This window comes from Cottoperca gobio, chromosome 1 (assembly GCF_900634415.1).
Source record: "Cottoperca gobio chromosome 1, fCotGob3.1, whole genome shotgun sequence".
Classification (NCBI taxonomy): Eukaryota; Metazoa; Chordata; class Actinopteri; order Perciformes; family Bovichtidae; genus Cottoperca; species Cottoperca gobio.
In genome coordinates, this window is record NC_041355.1 from 24607562 (window position 1) to 24625061 (window position 17500).

General features: G+C 39.2%; 1 protein-coding gene across 1 annotated transcript; it reads right to left on the minus strand.

Moving 5' to 3' along the window:
• Window positions 1–3847: 3847 nt before the first annotated feature.
• LOC115007987 (P2X purinoceptor 3-like) lies at window positions 3848–11946 on the minus strand. Its single transcript, XM_029431190.1, has 12 exons — window positions 11825–11946; window positions 10215–10350; window positions 10067–10138; window positions 9360–9429; window positions 9077–9170; window positions 8578–8655; window positions 8353–8494; window positions 7111–7247; window positions 5896–5989; window positions 5285–5350; window positions 4789–4866; window positions 3848–3973 (listed from the first exon to the last, which is right to left on the minus strand). Exons 1-12 carry the CDS (start codon window positions 11944–11946, stop codon window positions 3848–3850), a joined length of 1215 nt encoding a protein of 404 aa, XP_029287050.1.
• Window positions 11947–17500: the final 5554 nt, after the last annotated feature.

The following is a 17500-nucleotide window of genomic DNA, read 5'->3' on the forward strand; positions in this document are numbered from 1 at the left end:
GCACTAGCTTTGCAAATATTTAGTTATAAAATCAAAACATTAAAATGGGAAGGTAATCATCCTGATAAGAACATGAATGTCTGTACAAAATGTCATAGAAATCTGTCTTTGGTTGACATTTTTCAGTCTGGACCTAAGTGGTGGAGCAGCTGACTGACAGACCTAACATTACCGTACATAGAGCCATACCATGAGCAGGGCCAAAATGAATACTGCAAACACTAATACTTTGAAGTGTTCTGTCAACTGTTTTATAAACGTCTCTTTGCAGGTTTATGGGGGAAATTCTTTTATGTCCTTACTGTAGTTGACCACAGAGACAAATTGGCAGCAAGTGTGATTTCTCGTGCTGGAGCAGTGACCCCTGCACACAGCCATTGTACACCCACACAGGTGATTGAAGGGTTTTGGCTGATTACCTCCACAGGACTTTTAGGGTGCGTACAGATTGTGCTTGATTGACATCTCACTCACAGGAGAGTATTTACACGCATTAGGCTACTAGGTGTCCTTGTTGCATTGTTTATTCCAGTGAGAATTCAGTAATTGTAAAACCCTTGCTAAAGAAACCTAACCTAGACAGTAATACGCTGACCAACTATAGGCCAATATTTAACCTTCCATTCATCAGCAAAATACTAGAAAGAATTGTCTCAGCCCAAATAAACTCCTTTCCTAAAGAAAACAACATCCTGGAGGAATTTCAATCAGGCTTCAGAGCATGCCACAGTACCGAAACTGCTCTTACTAAAATAATTAGTTACCTCAGACTAAACTCTGACACAAATAAGGTCTCAATTCTTATCCTACTAGACTAGGGGTCGGCAACCTTTACTACTACAGAGCTATTTTGCCCCCTCTTCCACCAAATAAGAATTGTCTGGAGCTACAAAACATATTTAATAACACAGTTTATAAGTCTAATATATAGTTATACTATATTTATTGCTTTCATGAAATTACAGAATGAAAATAAAGGAAACTGTTGAAATCGTGTTGCTATTTTTACCTGTTTTAACTAAGGAAAACACCAAACTCTTTTAAAGAGAAGGAAAAATTACAGTAGCATGTTTAGGACTACTTTGAAATAAATTAAACACATATGCAGGCCTATTTGAGTCCTCAACATATTTGTTGAATCAAATAAAAATAAAATGAATATAATCTAAAAATACACAAAACAACAAAAAACACAATATAAAAATGAAATGAATAAAAGTAGCCCACTGAATTTCTTTTTTTTTATAGCTGCAGCTTAAAAAGAGTAGACATAAAAAAATTGACCAGTTTGTATTCATTTATGTGTGTTTCAATGTGTTTTCACCCACATGGTGGTGGTGTTCATTTCTTTGGCTTTTAAACAATTCACAACAGCCTCACAAATATGTCCACGCAGAATTAAACTCTATTTTCCTCCGATACTTTTGTTTTTATCCACGGTTAGCATACCGAGTTAAGCGGAGGTCTGAAACTCAAGATCTACTGCGCCCATAGACATATGACACATTTTTTAGTGGACGAAATATTAAAAGAATATTGTTTATTTCAGTGTCCCAATATCACCTCAAACTCCAAGATAAGAAGTGTTCGCTTTGAAAGATTGCAACAAAAAATACAGAAAAATTAACATTTAGTTCCATGTTTTTTTTTTGTCAAAGCTACAGGAGCCACCACAGAGACGTTAAAGAGCCGCATGTGGCTCCTGAGCCGCAGGTTGCAGACCCCTGGACTAGAACCAAGAGGAGAGACCACATCAGTCCAGTGTTAGCCGCTCTACACTGGCTTCCAGTAACTTTTAGAATTGACTTTAAGGTCCTCCTTCTTGTATACAAAGCCCTAAACGGAACCGGACCAAGTTACACTGCCAACTCTCTAATAAACTATGTGCCCCCAAGAACATTACGATCATCCACTACTGGTTTATTAAATGTTACCAGAAACATCCAAAAGAAAATTGGGGATGCTTTTGCAATTATGCACCAAAGCTATGGAACACTTTACCTGCAGACATTAGGGAGGCAAGCTCTCTCAGTATCTTCGAAAGTAAGCTAAAAACATATATTTTTACTTTAGCCTTTTAATAGTGATATTTTATATCTCTTTACTTTAGCCTTTTAATAGTGCTATTTTATATCTCTTTACTTTAGCCTTTTAATAGTGATATTTTATACAATCTTTAATGCTGCTACTCTATGCCACTTTAAACACATTTAAATGCTTTCATTCTGTAATGTTCATTGTTGCTCTTTCCAATTCTATTTTATACTGTTTTAATTCTGTTATTTAACATTGAATGTGAAAGAGTGTATCTTTGAAAAACTTGAGATCAAATAGACCACCGGAATAAAAGTTTCTCTGATAAATGTGTTTGCATGTTCTTTACACAATTAGTGGAAAAGTGAAAGATTAAAGAATATATTTTATAAAAGTTAACAGATCTAGGATTTATTTATGAAACGGGCTTTAAACATAGATTTTGCCAAAAGAATCTGGATTTGCAGGGACGTCTGTGTTTAAACCGTTGAAAGGTCAATAAAGAGGTTGACGAAAAAAGTAAATAAAGAGGTTGACGGAGACTAATGTGTAGCAAAGGGAGTAAACCAGTTGAAAGGCCACAGGGGCCCATTGTTGATCTCATGCTTTCAAAATATGGCTCTGATAGTTTAAAACATTTACAAGAATGGTGTGATGAATGTGGTTTTCCACTTCACACTCATTTACATCAACACTGTGATTATTGTAATGTAAATGCTCTTATTCTGTCTAACTTTGTACTATTCTTTATGTTTTTGCTGTCAAGCACTTTGGGCTGCAATTCTTATATGAAAGGTATAAAGCTTATTATTATTATTATTATTATTATTATTATTATTATTATTATTATTAATAATAATAATAATAATAATTCCCACAGTTTGACCCTCACAGAACACCGTAGGTCTGCAATTTTGCTCTGTGTGGGTCGCCATGTTTGTCAAATGTTATTTTGCACTACCTAATAAAGGTAAGCAGTATAAACAGCAGACGCACAAAGGAATGGGGGTTCACCTTCAGCTTTTTCATTTGTGCAAGGATGTAATTCCTATCATGCCTCCACCCAACACCAACCCAGGTTGACCCAGAGGTGAAGTTAGCCGATTAAGTTAAAACACTGTTTTAGATTTAAAGAGCCATGCACTGATGTGTATCCACACACACACACACACACACACACACACACACACACACACACACACACACACACACACACACACACACACACACACACACACACATTAGGAATAGCATGCTCTCCATCACCGTTGTGGCTCCATTACCAGAGTAAATCTATCAGAATTGAAACCACAATAGAGCTATTAAAGGAGGACAAGCAAGTAAACCAAGTCATGCCAGCTCTCTTGTTTATTCCTGCCTTCTTGTCACAAAGGCCTTCATAATGTAGTTGTGGTGCATTACAATAGTTTCAGTAAAAGGTGCAAAACAAGCAAAGAGAGCATGAAGCATGAAATCATTTTCAGCTTGAGTTCCTTCCTGAGCCCGTATCACATGCCCAAAGTGTCACCATGCAAAGACACTTGTTCTTTTGTATTTGATGTATTTGAATTTAGATACATTGTGTGTCACTGTCTGTAGCTGTTTTGAAACATTGAACAATAACATAGCAACAATTCAAGGTTCTTTTGACATTTACATAAAACTATTGTTAACGTTCTATGTTATGTAATGAGGGCCTTGAATGCTCTGAATGCGTAAAATTGATTAAACTTAAAAACATTCAAATGTTTAGAGAAACCCAACCCACATCTGTCTTCCTCAGTCCACTGCACCCTGGATTGCTCCTGTCCATTTAGCTGTAATGTTCAATAGAAAATGCCCCCGAGTCACTGGACCTCATGATGGACTCGTTATGTCTGAGTGACAGCTGGGAACGGTACAACCCATTGCGTTGGGAATCGAGCGGGCTGTCCGACACCTGCCGTGTATGAGAGAGAGAGAGAAGGAGACATGAGACATTATCACACATCTTGTCGTCTGTCCTTCACTTGTGTGGATTTTCATGTCTTGACTGCATACTACATACAATACATTTAGACTTCACCTTATTCAGAAACATAAAACAATGTGGTTAATAAATTGTTGACATTTTGGAGGTTAAAGTTGCATTAATCACTATTTTTTGCAATGATCAAATGATTAAATGTAACATGAAAAGTGTCCCTCACAGTGATCAAGCTGCAGAGAATTATCATGCTACCTCTCTCAGCACTACTGAGCCTTTTAGCCTCTTTTGGCTCAATGTTTTTGGTTTTCTGGTCCGCAACTCTGCTCTTATGAACCCGCCCAGCAGTCAGCTGTTTTCTGTGGATTAAGCTCTTAAATCCCATTGTACACTACGTACTGAACAGCAGACAGCTGGCAGACACAGTTAGAGACGAGCTGGTGAACATAGTGGAGCATTTAGCATCTAAAGAGACAGAGATTACGCGCAGGAGTTGGTGGAGAGCAAAACAGAGCTAAAAGAGTGAATATCACATTCATCAGGCAGCCATGATTTAAATGAATGCTAAAGTTTCTATGTAATGCTGCTTTCTAACAAGTTCACCATAACAACTTTTGAAGGTGATCATTTGTCAATGTGTTGACAGCTTGGTCCACGGCTAAAATCAATTAATGCAGCTTTAAGCGTTGACAAACCACAATCAGTATTTCTGAACACTGAGATTATTAAAGTCCCAATCTATTGAAATGTACATTGTGATCTATTATGTGTAGAACCGGGTATTTTACCTCTTCAAATTTCTTGGCCTTGTACTGCTCCGCTCCTTTCAGGAAGTTCAGTAGTATGATGTCACACAACACCGTGCCCTACACAATGATAATAACAATAACAAGAACAATAACAAGAAGAAAAAGAAGAAGAAGAAGAAGAAGAAGAAGAAGAAGAAGAAGAAGAAGAAGAAGAAGAAGAAGAAGAAGAAGAAGAAGAAGAAGAAGAACCTTCACTTATAAAGCACTCAACAAAGCAAGAGTACAGATGAAACTTTAAAGATTAGCCCAACAGAAGCCCCACATTTCCTCAAAGCTCACTATTCATGTTTTAAAACTCAACAAAGTTCACAGTTAAACTTCAATGGACGGGGAGGACAGTCTGTAATGTATGTGTATCAGAGATGAAAGAAGAATGTTTGGCTCCATTTATCAGTTCTGAGGAAAATGACTGGTGTATTTTGAGCTTCTACACTGGTTGTGTATAAAAGTATAGAAGTAAAGAAGTAAGCCTCACCACTCCCACTGACGTGAAGGCTGCCACCATGTTGATGAGTGTAGGGATCATGTTGAACTTACCCGCCTATGATGGAAAAAAAGTGTTGGATAATAATTTTATCCCAGCACTTTATACATGTAGTGGTAAAATGAATGACTTCTGTTCCTTTAATTCTCTTTCCCACTATCGCCTAAATCTCCAAAATTCACATTGAGATTAATGTAGTAACCACATTTCTTTTAAGAGTTTCTAATTGAAAGACATGTCTTTATATGAAAGATATTCATGATATGACATAGCTACTTTATGAAATGATGTTAAAGATAACTGTCAGTGTCCCACATCCCAAACAGTACTGTTATCAAGATTTAATTTAGATGCATTGTATATATGATTCTGCTATTGTGCTCTAGTCATGCTAAATAATGCATTTGTAATACCCAAGACATTTAAAGATGTAGAAGTATTGTGCAAGTGGGGACAGACTTTATAAAAGACAAACAAGAATCTTCCATGTTGAGCTGTGAAAACGACTACATTAGATCCATATCTTTGTCATTATTATTATTCATAATGGATTGTGTTTTGCAAGTACACAAATATTGACACACAATAAGATATATACTCACATTCCCATTGACCAGAACATCAAACCTAATAGCATACGCTTTTACCAGAGTACGGTAGTCCGTACCATTCTCCATCTTATAGTATTTGGCAAACCTGTACAGAGACAAATCACAGCACTTTTATATTAAAGAAAACACTTCAGGGATCAGTGTGGCATAAATACAACCACTTTTCAAAGAGTCAAGGGAGCAAGGGAGCAAATAACCACAATGGTAAAAGCTCTAACAGCCTAATACTAAATGTTAAAGGTGCTCCACACATCATTCTGATTATTCTATCTATGATTGAAGGATTGCCTCCACATGGCTTTCTACATGACCACAGCTGAGCTGGCTGTTGCAAACAGCGGCAACAGTGCTGTAAGAGCTTTCATGAGCAGTAACTGCAGTAAAGAGCGGCTGCTATTAACTAGCCACGCACGTGACTAACATGCTCTAAAAAGCATGTGCGGCCGGACAGGCTACATAAACAAAGCACGGAGAAGATGGGATTACAACACACAGGTAGACATTACTCCACTACATCTTTACTTAGCAAATAGCTGTTTGCTGCTATAGTAATGCTCTGAATGCTGTGTAGATCATCTATAACATAAAATGAAGGTGTTGACCATGAGGGGGATATTAGCATTTTTAAGTAAATGGTTTAGTAGTTTCACACCACAGTCAAAGACACGTATGAAAAGCTTGCAGGTATGACTGATGTTGGTTTACAGATACAAAGGTCTGATACTGTCCTTGTATTAATACTCAGATCTGGAGAAGCTGAAATTATGAATCTGTGATGTATTAGATATGATGTAGTCTGATCGATTAATTGATTAATGTGTTATTGCAGAATTCATTAATGCTAAAAATGCTTGTTTTTATTGAGAGCCTTTAAGTAAAAAAATTATAACTTGAGTCTTGGGAGCCACAAATATCTACAGCAAACGTCATGCAGATATGGCCATATGTTGATATTGTGTGTACAACGTTATTTTAGCACTAGAGGAAAGTTAAAAGATTGTGCAACACACTCAGGGTTCATACTCAAATGCAGAGTAACATCCATGGTAATCTGCCTTTAGATATTTTTATTTATCTGGGCTAAAAGTGGAAATGAGGGTCTAATATTGTTGCTGGACGCTAGAGGAAAGGACATGGTATCACCAAAATAATTAGAAATCAAGTTCTCTGGGTAGATCATATCAGTGAAACCATGTAGCTCAATACCTGAAATTGTAGCCCGGTGAGACAGCGTTCTTCTGGGACATGGCGTCCAGTCGAGTGAATGAGTACGAGGGGTTACACTGGTCATCTGACTTGTCCAGATCACATATCCAGCCGATCTTTATTCCAATCACTCCTCCCTGACATAATTTTCCAAATAGGAGAGGCACGTGGATGAGTGTGTTTGTGCTCAACCTTGTATTCTAGGAATTACATTTATATACAACTATTTTGCAATGGTTGATTTGTTTGGGAGAAATGTTGCAGTGAACGTGTTTTGGTCACAAGTAACATTTTGTTTGTATGCAGGAGAATGTGTTACAGTGTGAGAGACAGAGAGAGAGACAGAGAGAGAGAGAGAGAGGGAAAGACAGAGAGAGAGAGAGAGAGAGAGAGAGAGAGAGAGAGAGAGAGACAGAGAGAGACAGAGAGAGAGAGAGAGAGAGAGAGAGAGAGAGAGAGAGAGAGGAGAGAGACAGAGAGAGAGACAGAGAGAGAGAGAGAGACGAGACAGAGAGAGAGACAGAGAGAGACAGAGACAGAGACAGGAGAGAGAGACAGAGAGAGGAGAGAGGAGAGAGAGAGAGAGAGAGAGAGAGAGAGAGAGAGAGAGAGAGAGAGAGAGAGAGAGGAGAGAGAGAGAGACAGAGAGAGACAGAGAGAGAGACAGAGAGAGAGAGAGAGACAGAGACAGAGAGAGAGACAGAGACAGAGGGAGAAGAAATGTGGGGAAGGAGAGTCGGGGATTGACATGCATCAAACGATCTGGCAAGCTGTGAATTGAGCCTGGGACTCGCTGTGGTGTGCACCCTAACCCTAACAGGTCACCTCCAAAGTGTGAGCTTTTTAGACCGCAGCAAACCAGGATTTATATCTTGCCTCATGCAAGACTTACTGTAAGTCACACATTGCAACCACTGAGCACATTTTGAATAGGATTTACATCAAGAAAATGTCATGATGAACTGTGTTTGAATGGAACAGTAGAAAAGAGATCAGTCAGCAGCTGCAGCAGAGAAGAAGCTTGTGATGTGACACTCAACATACACCAGATACATGTTCAGCTTCAATTACAATTCCATGAAAAATACTGTTGACATAGCTTTGAAGGGACAATTAATAGGAAATGCTGTTCCATGTAATTATCAGCACTGAGAGACCAGAAAATCCTCTGCTTTGACTTACAATTTTATTATAAAGATATGACTCAGACTTAAAAACCTTAAAAACGTTTCTTGACTCTACCTTGTCTGCCAGTTTAGTGAAGTTCTGCTGTGCAAAGCGGACCACGTCTCCCACTCTGAAGATGGGGCAGTAGGTGTTGTTGACCATGTCAAAGTTACATTTTTTGATGTAATCGTCAGTGATGGTAGGAAGAAAGTTCCCTCTGCACACATACAGACATGTCATCATATCAACCTGTCAGACTTCAGTGTCATCGTCAAAATATTTCAAATCTATCTGTCGTACTTTGTGTAGTTGAAGATTGGAAAGCGGATGCTATTCTTAATAAAAATGGTGAAATTCTCCACTTCCATCATTGGTGTACTGAAAGAGATGCGACGGGAGGACCATAGAGGAAGAGAAAAGACAGATAAACATACAAACAGCAATGTGTTTAGATATCTTATGTTTCTCGAGCCTCACAGCAGGCACACCATTTTCTCTTTGATTATCACGAAGTGGCAAAGCTCAATTTCTACCTATGGACACAATCATGTCCATCTGCTGTACTGGGGTTGAGGCAGAAACCTCAGATGTCTCAAAATCTGGACAAATCAAACCAAAACGATAGATATGACTAGAGGTTAGAGGCCCTTTAAAGAGTACACAGCCCCGACATAGAGAAAGTCTGAACTGCTTATCATGACTTCAGGATAACCCTGTTCTCAACGTTCATAAGGTTTACAGAACAGTGATAACAAAGCCCTCCAAAAAGCTTTTCACCACATAAACAGTATCGTCTTACGTCTTGATGGTGTCGATCTCGGCAGGACACCATCCTTTTATCTCACACATCTTGACGGTGTCGTTGAAAGGAACACATTTTCCTGTCGGAATTCCTGAGCAGGAAAAATAAAAGCTTTTAAGCAAACTGCAAAACCAAAAATAGATGTTAGGCTGAGAAATAAATACTAGTTTTAACGTAGTTATTCAACACATATTCAGAAGTGTAATATTAGTAATAATTTAAAACTTTTCTTCATCAAATACTGATAAAAGAAGAAAAAGAAACAGAGACAAGATCTCACCATAGCCTCCTGTCTTTTTGAGGTGTTTTGTGCAGTTACTGTCCTCGGTACAATTATACTTATTCTCATTCTGGGTAACACACAATCATACACACACATATCAAAACTGAGTTAATAATCATTTTTATATTAACAATTGATTAAATGACTATGTGTAATGTGAAAGGGGTAACTCAAACCCACAGAGAATCACCCCCCAACTCTATAGTTCCCCTCAGATCTCGGGAGTTTTAGCGTCTTTAAGCTCTGTTTTGTATTTTGGCCACAACTTTACTGATTTGGTTCGTCAACATGCACAGCAACAGCAGACAGACACGGTTAGAGAACAGTTGGTGAACATAGTGGAGCATTTAGCAACTAAAGAGACAGATATTTTTCTCAGGAGTTGGCGGAGACTAAAAACAGCTAAATTAGAGAAAATTGACATTTCTGCTAAAAGTGTGAATAAGCAACTGTTTGTTAACAAAAAGCAGTTTATTCCTAGATCATGAAGTATAATGATATTGATCTTACAAAAATCGGGAGATATTATTGAGTTTCTGAAGAAAAATGTCATGAATGTGTAAAATGTCAACACAAAGATTCAAAACTTAGGTGAGAATTAGCTTCCTTTATTCGTTTCCCCGAATGCACCTTAATGCTGATGTGCACTGGATGTAATGGTGGTTAATAATTGTGAGGCACTAATGGTAGTGAAAGTGGCAGACCTCAGGACAGTATCCTTGGACTTGGTTCTCCGTCGTGATCAGTTTGGTGATGATGCAGAAGACTGAAGCTCCCTGTGGAAACATATATATCTCAATCACTGTATCCTACTGCCAATCATCTATCTATCATCCATCTGTCCATCCGTACCTGTGTAGGAGTGACATAGTCTGCAACATCCATGACCTTGTCATTGTAGATTCCAAAACCTTTCACCTTGGTCATCACTGAGGATTCAATGGCTGTGTCTCTCACCTGGTAGGCCTTCTCATTGACAAACACCCACCTGAAGCACACACACACACACACACACACACACACACACACACACACACACACACACACACACACACACACACACACACATACATACATAAAAATAACAGACAATGTAGGCGTGTGCTGCACAGTAGGGCCAAGCTAACACACATTTAAACATTGATTTGACCAAAATAAATAAAAGGTCTGAAATCAGTCAAGGAGGAACAATATTATCCATGAGTACCATACTAGACGAATATATCCTTGTGAGCCGCTGATCAAACATGCAAATATACGTATGTTTCATCTATAAAAGTGTTGATTATTCACTATTGCATTTTGGATGGATTGAAAGTGAGATGATACAAGATCAGATAATTGCGAATGCTTATTTGAGTGCTGTAAAGGAAAAGTTAGTAATTGAAGATCTCAACAAAGACCTGCCAAGTGGAAGCAGCAGTTAAACATGCAACACTGTTTTCTTCTGTCAGTGCATAAGATAATGATGAAGTAATGAGCTAATGTTCAGGTAATCAATAATTAATGAATCGTTACTGTTTCTATTTGTATTGTTACCCAGGAAGGACTCATGATCTCAAGTGGTCAAAGTCAGTATGATCGATTCACAGATATTCATGAACTAATCATAACTTAATGATTTAAGTAATGATGAGTTAATATAGGATCTCCCAGTCTGTTCTCTAGTAACTCACATATATTCGTAGATGCACTGTGTTCTGGCAAGTGTTTTAATGCTTTTTTGGCATATGATTACTGTAAGTCCCACAGCTAAGCAGGTGTACATTATTTGTGCTATGAATGGTTACATGAGTAGGGCTTAATGTGAGGGTGCTTGTGTAGATGTATCACAAAAACACTCAATAAAATATATTCTGAGGCTAATTATTTTTAATATGGTATTTTTCCTCAACCATCTTGCAACCCCCCGTTAGGACCACTGATCTAATGTCCTCCATTAGGAATTATTACAGACATACCTATTAAGGATTCACCAATTATCCATTTGTTTGTGATTAGTTCCTCACTCGTTTCCCTAATTACCTAATCATTAACTTATCATTGGCTAATTATTAGCTACTAATATATATATATAATATTTGATTAGCTGTTTTAACTAATGGTTCAGGAGTAGTTAGATCCTTATTTCTTCCTCAATCATTCCCTGGTAACTATTCACATTTGTGTCCCTTATTGTAAAGTGTTACCAAAACCAACAGTCTCTGCTTTGACTAATTCTGGCCCTTGGACAAAGGTAGTTCATGACCCCTGGCTTATATTAATTGCTTGTAAAAATATTTTAATGATCAACTAATCAGAGTATGTGCGATATGATAATCAATGCCCAAACCATTACAATAAATATTAATGTTTTATAAATAAACATTTCTGTAACTGGCAGCTGCTGTTGTTCTATTTAACCAGACAAAAGTGAAATCTGCATAATCCAAAGATTCACCAGAATGAAGGATAACACTCACCCAATGAAATAAGTGATGATGAGGAGTTGGACGACACGGTTGATGATGCCGATGGTCCAGCTCTTCACTACCACTGACTTGGTGGTTTCATAGGTGAAGAAGTCTGTTATACAAGACCACATTCTAGCAGTATGTGTGTGAGGATATACAAAAAGTCTTTTCTGTATGGGGTATGAAGCAAATAATAGAAATATAAAGAAAAGTCCAATATGTATGGGTAATGGATATAAAGGCAGAAAGTGAACTCCAAATGAAGCAGCTAGTTAGTGTGTCTGCCTACAGCAATTACAGATTGCGGTCGCCAAATGCGGCAAACATCTTCCTTAATATTTTGTGTTGGAAAAAGAAATAAAAGGATAATTCAGGTCCAATGCTGAGAGGAGAGCAGTATCCAGATATCCAAGAGCTGTATCACTTCTTCTTCATGGAAAATAAATCCCTGCGGCTCAGTGACAGCAGTCTTCAGCTAATGCACTCTTGATGTAACTTCATGTATGATGTTGACTAACTCATCAACAAGTAAACCGCTTCCTCTCTCCCTCTTTAGTCCATATCTCCGTCTCCATCCACTCTGCAAGTGTCTTTCTTCTTTCTCTCTTGTTTATCTCAGACTCTCTGCTTCCCCCTCGATTATCTAAACCACTCCCCAAAGTCCTCCTCCCTCCTTCCGTGTACCGTGGACGTTCACAGTCAAGTTTTTAGGTGCACAGCATTCTGGGTTCACAGTCAAGGTACAAAAAAAACAGGAAGTTGAGTAATAACTAAAGGTAGAACAAAGCTATGTGATAGGTCTTAAATCTACTGTGAGAGGTATTAAAATGAACTTTTTTACTATATGATTCATTACTTTAATAAGTATGTGTAACTAGTGTGAACATTGCTCTTTAAATGTATTTAACTTAGGCAAGGCTATCAAACATGGATAAATTAGGTTTGAAAAAAGGGCAAGGCCCAGTGTTAAAGGGACAGAACCAGTTCCAACCGAGAACTGGCGATAATTAGCCTAGCTTAGCAAAAGGACTGGAAGGAGTACGAAACTTCTAGCCCAGCTCAATCAAAAAAAGGAAAAGGAAAGTAGAAAACATGACATTTGGGTCTAAGGAGGTTTTTGGAAGTTATTGGAAGTTGTATTTTTCATTTGTGATATAGTTACGGCAAAAAACCACCAGAGCAGTGAAGTGCGGCCTGCGGCAAGCTGTCGTACAATGTCTATGGAAAGCTGTGGTGGCCGCTTTTGCTCAAAACATCAGGATAATATTAACTTGAAATTTACTTGATGTACCGATGCTAACATACTGACACATAACTTTAAATGGAAATGATCCAATATTGCATTGGTACCATTTAAGGACTTCAGAACATTGCCTTGCTCAACCAGTTTAGTTTTGCACATCAATTCTGTGATAAATATTTCCTGATTCAAAGTGCATCATATCCATCATGTTAAAGATGGACCACAGTCAGTGGAGCACACCTCGTTGTGTATAAAAGGCTGCTATCAGCCCCATCTATCAGTCTCTACATCCTAATCTCACCACACACCATATCCAGGAGATAACATTTCACTTTGATTCAATCACAACCGTCTTCAGTCTAATGCCACCGAGACTCCATTAAACAGCAGTCACTTATGACTAGTCGATAATGGGCTACCATTGGATGAGAACCAGGAAGTGGTATAATAACACTTTCTTTATTTCTCGTTCACTCTCTTTCGAGGGAGAATGAGCTGGGTGGAGGAGGAGGGAAATAAGGGCCGGTTACAGAGTTATAGATAGTAAAGGAGAGAGAGAGAGCATAGAGATGGATGCAGAGCAGGTTTACTCACACACACAATAATTATTTATATTGTTCCAGGGTCGCCAGTCTTGTGTCCAAGAAGATGGCAAATGTACACACACACACGCGCATAAACACACACACACACACGCACACACACACACACACACACACATACACACACATACACACACACACACACTTTGGATTAGATTACAGTAAGTGATCTATCTGGATGGAGGGATACGAGAGACATCGAGGGAAATACCAAGGAAGACGGCTGCAGAACTGTTCAAAAAGGTTTGTATAGATTTTGATATTTATGAGCAGGGAGAGAGAAAGGGAGAGCAGCTGCTATTGTCCTCTACCTTCCTGTCACCCATCATCACAATCATCATCATTAGGTTAACTTCCATTATCATCACCATATTGTTTTTAAGATTACATCCGTCCATATGCTTGAAGCTTTAGTCATAAAGATCATGCCAGTAAACGTGTCTGGTCCCTACAACCCCTTTGTGGTGATGGGAAACGAAACCAAGAACAAAGTAGAGTAAATGTCTTCTTCTCACTGTCTGATGGGTGGAAGTGGTGAAGAGTTCAGCGTTCACTGCTGAGTCCAACTTTCTCGATGGAGCATCATGGAGAAAATAAATCATTATTATTACAAGTTTACATGACTGCTATTATTGTTCTTCTTAAATTAAACTGCCATTGTATTAAAACAAAATAAGCGACAACAGACAGTGCTGCTGCTTTTGCCACATTACATTACAGTTCATTTAGCTGACGCTTTTGTCCAAAGCGACGTACAAAAAGTGCAAACAATCATGGAGATACAACTCCGAACAGCAAGAATCTTGTAAGTACAATAGCTTCAAATAGGTACAATCGTATAAGTGAACACTGTCTTCAAATAGCCAGTTTGAAGTGCAACAACATAAGTGCAACATACAGAAACAATAGAATACAAATTCAACTATTAGCTATAAAGAAACCAAACCCACAGGTGAGTTTTCAGTCTGTGACGGAAGGTGTGAACACTGTCTGCTGTCCTGACGTCAATGGGGAGGTCGTTCTGTCGTGGATATTTATCGCTCACAACATTGTGGTATGAAACAGAGAGGAATCAATAAAGCACAGACACAGATATAGTTTAACAATTATTATTTTGTTGCAACGCAAACAATAAGTGTGAGAACAGTACCTTCTTCCAAGCACAGCCAAGTAGAGCTCTAACTGACAAAGAGAATCTTTACCTTAAAAAACAAAAACATTTGTTAAAGTCTAGCAAAATGCTCCGTTAAAAAGATGCGTTTTTAGGCCTGTTTTAAAAGCATCCACAGTCTGTGGCGTCCTCAGATGTTCAGGGAGAGCATTCCACAGTCTGGGAGCGGCAGAGCAGAAGGCGCGATCTCCCATGGTTTTGAGCTTGGTCCTGGGGGGAAGGAGGAGGTTAGCCTTTACAGAATGGAGGTTTCTTGTGGAGGTTTGTGGGGTGAGCAGTTCTCTGAGGTAGGATGGAGCATTTCCGTGAATGCACTGATGGGTGTAAAGGGAGATTTTATAATCAATCCTGAGTGAGACCGGGAGCCAGTGCAGTGATTTGAGGATGGGTGTGATGTGTTCGTACTTTCACACTCTCATCAGGATCCTAGCAGCGCTGTTCTGGATGTATTGCAGCTTCTGGATGTTTTTGCTAGGAATCCCGATGAGAAGTGCGTTGCAGTAGTCAAGTCTGGAGGAGACAAAGGCATGGACAAGCTTTTCAGCATCTGACAGAGAGAGTGTGGGGCGGAGTTTGGCAATGTTTTTGAGGTGGTAGAAGGAGTTCGTGCATGTTTGTCTGATGTGGGCCTCAAAGGTCAGGTGAGGATCCATTTTAACACCCAGATTGGTGACTGTTGATGAGAGTGGAATGTTCTGACCGGAGAAGGTGATGCAGGTTATGGAGGAGGACTGGACCTGATGTGGGATGCCAACTAGAAGGGCTTCGGTTTTAGAGCTGTTTAATTGGAGTAAATTGTGCTTCATCCACGCCTCTATCTCCTCCAGGAAGGTGGTTAATGTGGATGATGGCAGAGGTGCAGAGGGGGTAGGGTTAGTTCTGATGTAGAGTTGTGTGTCATCAGCATAGTAATGGAACGATATTCCATGCCGGTTGATGACACGACCAAGGGGGGACATGTAGATGCTGAAAAGAGTGGGGCCCAGGACAGATCCTTGAGGGACACCACAGGTGACAGAGTGTGTTTGTGATTTTGACACTCCCAGTACCACACACACACACACACACACACACACACATATATATATATATACACACATATACATATATATATATATATATATATATATATACGTATATATATATATACATATATATACGTATATACTTTATGATTGTGCAAAGACTGGGGATCTTAAAAGGACTACAACTTGATTCCTTTTGAGATTATTTCCCATTTTACAAGAAGAAAAAACTGGATGTAAAGTGAACAAGAGTGTCTCTTTGATGTGTCACATTTGTACTAAAAAAAAAGATTCCTGCAGCACTCGACATACCTATAAGCTAGCAAGCTACAACCGAACGGGTCGACTTGCAATATTATTCTACGACCTAATCTTACATTTCAGTTTAAGATTGTTAGCTTCAATCATCATATAAATCAAAACACGTGTATGTCTGAGACAAGGGGAGAAAGAGAGCACTGCAGCCAGATTCATATGACTGTGTGCTCAGCCCCCTCCTGTAAACCCTGTTCACCTGCAACTCAAACATCATCTTCAAGTTTGTTCACGATACGACCATCATGGGCCTCATCACGAACAATGATGAGACGGCCTACAGAGAGGAGGTGAAGATACTGCACAGCTGGTGTCAGGAAAATAACCTCTCTCTTAACGTCAGCAAGACTAAAGAGGTGATCGTGGACTACAGGAGACAGAAGGGGGGTGGACACCTCCCCCTCCTTGAAAGGGTCAGCAGCTTTAAGTTCCTCGGTGTGCACATCACTGAGGACCTCTCCTGGACACTTCACACAAACACAGTGACTAAGAAAGCTTGTCAGCGGCTCTATTTCCTGAGAAGACTAAGGAAGTTTGGCATGAATACCAGCATCCTCACAAACTTCTACAGAGGAACCATTGAGAGCTTGCTGACGGGCTATATCACGGTCTGGTACGGGAACTGTTCTGCTCAAAGCCGCAAATCGCTTCAGAGAGTGGTGGAGGCAGCACAGCACATCATTGGCAACAGTCTCCCGGCCATTCAGGACATTTTCCACCAGCGATGCGTCCAGAAGGCACACACCATCATAAAGGACCACAGCCACCCGGCAGACTGTTCTCCTTGTTACCGTGAGGCAGACGATACAGGAGCCTGGCTGCACCACCACCAGACTCAGGGACAGTTTCTACCACCAAGCCATCAGGCTTCTCAACCTCCAGACCCACAGACACACACACACTCACTTGCTGTAAATATAAGTAAATATTATTATTTATTGTACTGTACAACCCCCCTTTTTTCTTCTTCATATATGTACATAAGTTTCTTTTTTTTAATTATTATTGTTGAACTTAATTGTATATAGTACTTATTTTAAAATATTTCACATATATATATAATTTAATTTTGCTGACTTTGCTGAGCTGACATGCTGTCTCTCTCGCACACATTTCATTGTACTGTTGACCCTGTGTTAACTTGCATATGACAAATAAAACTTGAAACTTAACTTAAACAATAGAAAGCATCCTGGCTGGAAATATGGTTAGTGCACGGCCCAGGACAGGAGGGCTCTGCAGCGGGTGAACATCATTGGTACCAATCTAGTGAGCATCAGTGATATTTGGGAGAAGAGATGCCTGCGAAGAACGCAACAAATATAAAAG

Excerpts from the sequence above, each read along its gene's own strand:
- LOC115007987 (XM_029431190.1), bottom strand. The coding sequence starts at position 11,946 with ATGTGGTCTTGTATAACAGACTTCTTCACCTATGAAACCACCAAGTCA. Across the intron at positions 7,248-8,352 it reads TCACTAAACTGGCAGACAAG|GGAGGAGTGATTGGAATAAA; the intron begins GTAGAGTCAAGA and ends AAATTATGTCAG. Across the intron at positions 3,974-4,788 it reads AGGCCAAGAAATTTGAAGAG|GTGTCGGACAGCCCGCTCGA; the intron begins GTAAAATACCCG and ends CATACACGGCAG.